The 2553-nt window shown below is 36.5% G+C and overlaps 1 protein-coding gene across 1 annotated transcript; it reads right to left on the reverse strand.

The window, feature by feature from the left end:
* Positions 1-675: 675 nt before the first annotated feature.
* On the reverse strand, positions 676-2553 carry LOC144642284 (microfibril-associated glycoprotein 4-like). Its single transcript, XM_078501258.1, has 3 exons — positions 2455-2553; positions 1665-1791; positions 676-1307 (listed from the first exon to the last, which is right to left on the reverse strand). Exons 1-3 carry the CDS (start codon positions 2551-2553, stop codon positions 676-678), a joined length of 858 nt encoding a protein of 285 aa, XP_078357384.1.

Consider the following 2553-nt stretch of genomic DNA (forward strand, 5'->3'; position numbering starts at 1 on the left):
TCTGAAGCTATCATCACAAATGCCCTTTTTACACGGAATTACACTTACTTGTGTTCTGTGGGTAACTAAAGCCTCTCAATTTCCCAAGTAATTCGTTGTCAAAAGAGCCTGAAAACTTTCGTTCAATTGAAGGTATGACCGCACAATGTGGAAAGAAATACATAATGTTAACAAGCAAACCAAAAATGGCCAAGAATAAGGCCCCAAATAACAATTAAAAAACCACTTTATCATACTGAGTAATAAAAGATCTAATTACTAGTAATTTGTTCTAATATTAAAGGCACTGTGTCGCAGCTGGATTTGGTCTATTTTACCCTGATTTTTTCAAGTTCTGCCAAATATTCGCTATGAAACTTAATGTTAGGAGAGGAATTACTTTTATGGATCTCAATGACAAAACCATACCTTCATTACAAACAAGTTGCAAACAAGCAACATTAGTTTTGAAAACTGTTTAGCGTAAGAGTTTTATTTAAAAACCCATATTCCAATCTTTTTCAATCCTAGGCCTCTTTAACTGTTGTCCATCTTTTTTCCATTTTGTCCATCCATTCTTTTGTATTTGCTGTTTTATTGAAATGTTTCTTCACTGTTTTTAGTGGCTATTTTTATATTTCACTCAATTTGGTGGGCATTTTCTTCTATCTACATTTGGCTAAATACTTGACACAGTTATTTTAAATTTCCCAATGCTCTCATCTTCATCTCGCAGCTCTTCAGTGAGTAGTTAAAGCCTTTCCAATCTTTCCAGATGATGCCATTTCCACCCTGTGGAGTGTGTGAATACGGACCTGTCAACAGGGCCTGGTAACAATTGCTGAACCACCAACCAGCCTTGGAAACTTCGGCACAGTTTGCAGTGTCATTCCCGTCGTGATCTGAATCTTTTGTAGAGAAACCCATTCCATTGGCGCTCGATAACGAATCACCAGCAGTGCCAGAATACCCATCAACTCTCAGGGAATACTGAGTACTACGCCCGTCAATCTTAAATACTGCGTAGTTTGCGTAGGCTGTGTTGCCTTCCCAATCTTCTAAATCTACACGAAGCTCGTAAGATCTTGAAGAGACCAAATTTCTTAAATTTTGAACACCATACCAGAACTCTCCCTTAAGATTGCCAAACATATGTTTGTACGCATTATAAGACCGGTCAAAGTCCATCGTGCCGTCCTTACGTCTAAGAAACACCCGCCAGCCGCCACCGTCAGTGGTCATGTCGCAGTAAGCTTCCTTCCCTGAGACTAAGTATAATCCACTTTCCTTGTAGCCATTTTGTAGCCAACCAAGACATGTTTTTGCTGCTGTAATTTCATAAATAAAATCGCAGTTGTTACTACCCTAGATGAAGCAAAATTCTTTTTTTTTTTCTGAGACAATGCTTGGAAAACAATATTAGCAGACGTGTTTGTTTCACTCAATTTAATATGAGATCAAAATATTTTCTACTGAATGATAAGAACGATTAAGAAAATTTCTTCCCCGATTTTCTTTTACAAGAGGAAAAAAAATCATTTTCGGAAGGCTAGGAAAGACTTTGAAAGAACACTGTAAATTGAGGAGGTGTTGACAGAGGCATGGTTTTGGTTATTTCTCTTGATTCAATATTAACCCATCTTTCTCAATAAAATGTCGCAATGAAAGGAAATAAACACACACACCTTGTTTGGTCTCACAGTGCCGTCCATTGTATCCTTTGGGACACACACATTTGTAGCTGCTGACTTCGTAAACTGGGTAACATGTGCCGCCATTTCTGCACACTGTCTCTCCGCTTCCACACGGAATCTAAATATATATTTTTTGCATGAGAAAGAAATCAAGTGATCAAAGTACTCATTTAAACCAAGCTATAAATTGTGAATGTACTTGCATTTGCAGAATTTAATCAGTTAGCAACCCAAATTCAGAGAAATGTTTCCTTTCTTCCTTATTCTTTAAAGTTTTTCATGGTATTTGCATTGTTCATAGTATTTCATTTATTTAACATTTATTTGGTATATAAGTACTAAAATCTTTAAGTTGAAGATAAAGTCAGTCTATGAGTATTAATAGAGAGGTTTTAAAGCATGACGTTTGTTTTTCACGCGAACGGCAAAAATTCAACTTCTGCCATCTGCCGTTAGGCGTTCGTACGCGGAAATAAGAATTTTTGTATTTGTTATGAACGTTGGATTTTTACCTATTTTCATGAAGGATTAATTTTAGAATTTGATAAAAAAAAGGTAACAAAATGGAAGGCAAGCTCGCCTTTGCCGTTTGACGTAAGACGCCGTGCTTAATCTTTCTATTTATATTGGAATTGTAATTCCCTCATTACAGATTACAAATCCGTCTCTTTGCGAGTAAATTAGATGTACTATTTGCCGAGTACCACAATATATTGAACTAATACAAAAAAAAATCTGATTTTTTTTATTTCTCGCTGACCAGCTGCACAGTAAGTCTTACCGTTATAAAGAAATGATGGAAGTCGTTACTGTGACTGTAGGTCGAATTACTGTTGTACTTGTCTGTCCGGATTAACTCGCACTCCTGTTTTCCCGCCAT

The sequence above is a fragment of the Oculina patagonica genome, chromosome 2 (genome assembly GCF_052425735.1).
Source record: "Oculina patagonica isolate OP01 chromosome 2, crgOcupat, whole genome shotgun sequence".
In the NCBI taxonomy this organism is placed as follows: domain Eukaryota; kingdom Metazoa; phylum Cnidaria; class Anthozoa; order Scleractinia; family Oculinidae; genus Oculina; species Oculina patagonica.

Excerpts from the sequence above, each read along its gene's own strand:
- LOC144642284 (XM_078501258.1), bottom strand. The coding sequence starts at position 2,553 with ATGGCGGGAAAACAGGAGTGCGAGTTAATCCGGACAGACAAGTACAAC. Across the intron at positions 1,792-2,454 it reads TCCATCATTTCTTTATAACG|ATTCCGTGTGGAAGCGGAGA; the intron begins GTAAGACTTACT and ends ATATATATTTAG. Across the intron at positions 1,308-1,664 it reads GCACTGTGAGACCAAACAAG|CAGCAAAAACATGTCTTGGT; the intron begins GTGTGTGTGTTT and ends ATGAAATTACAG.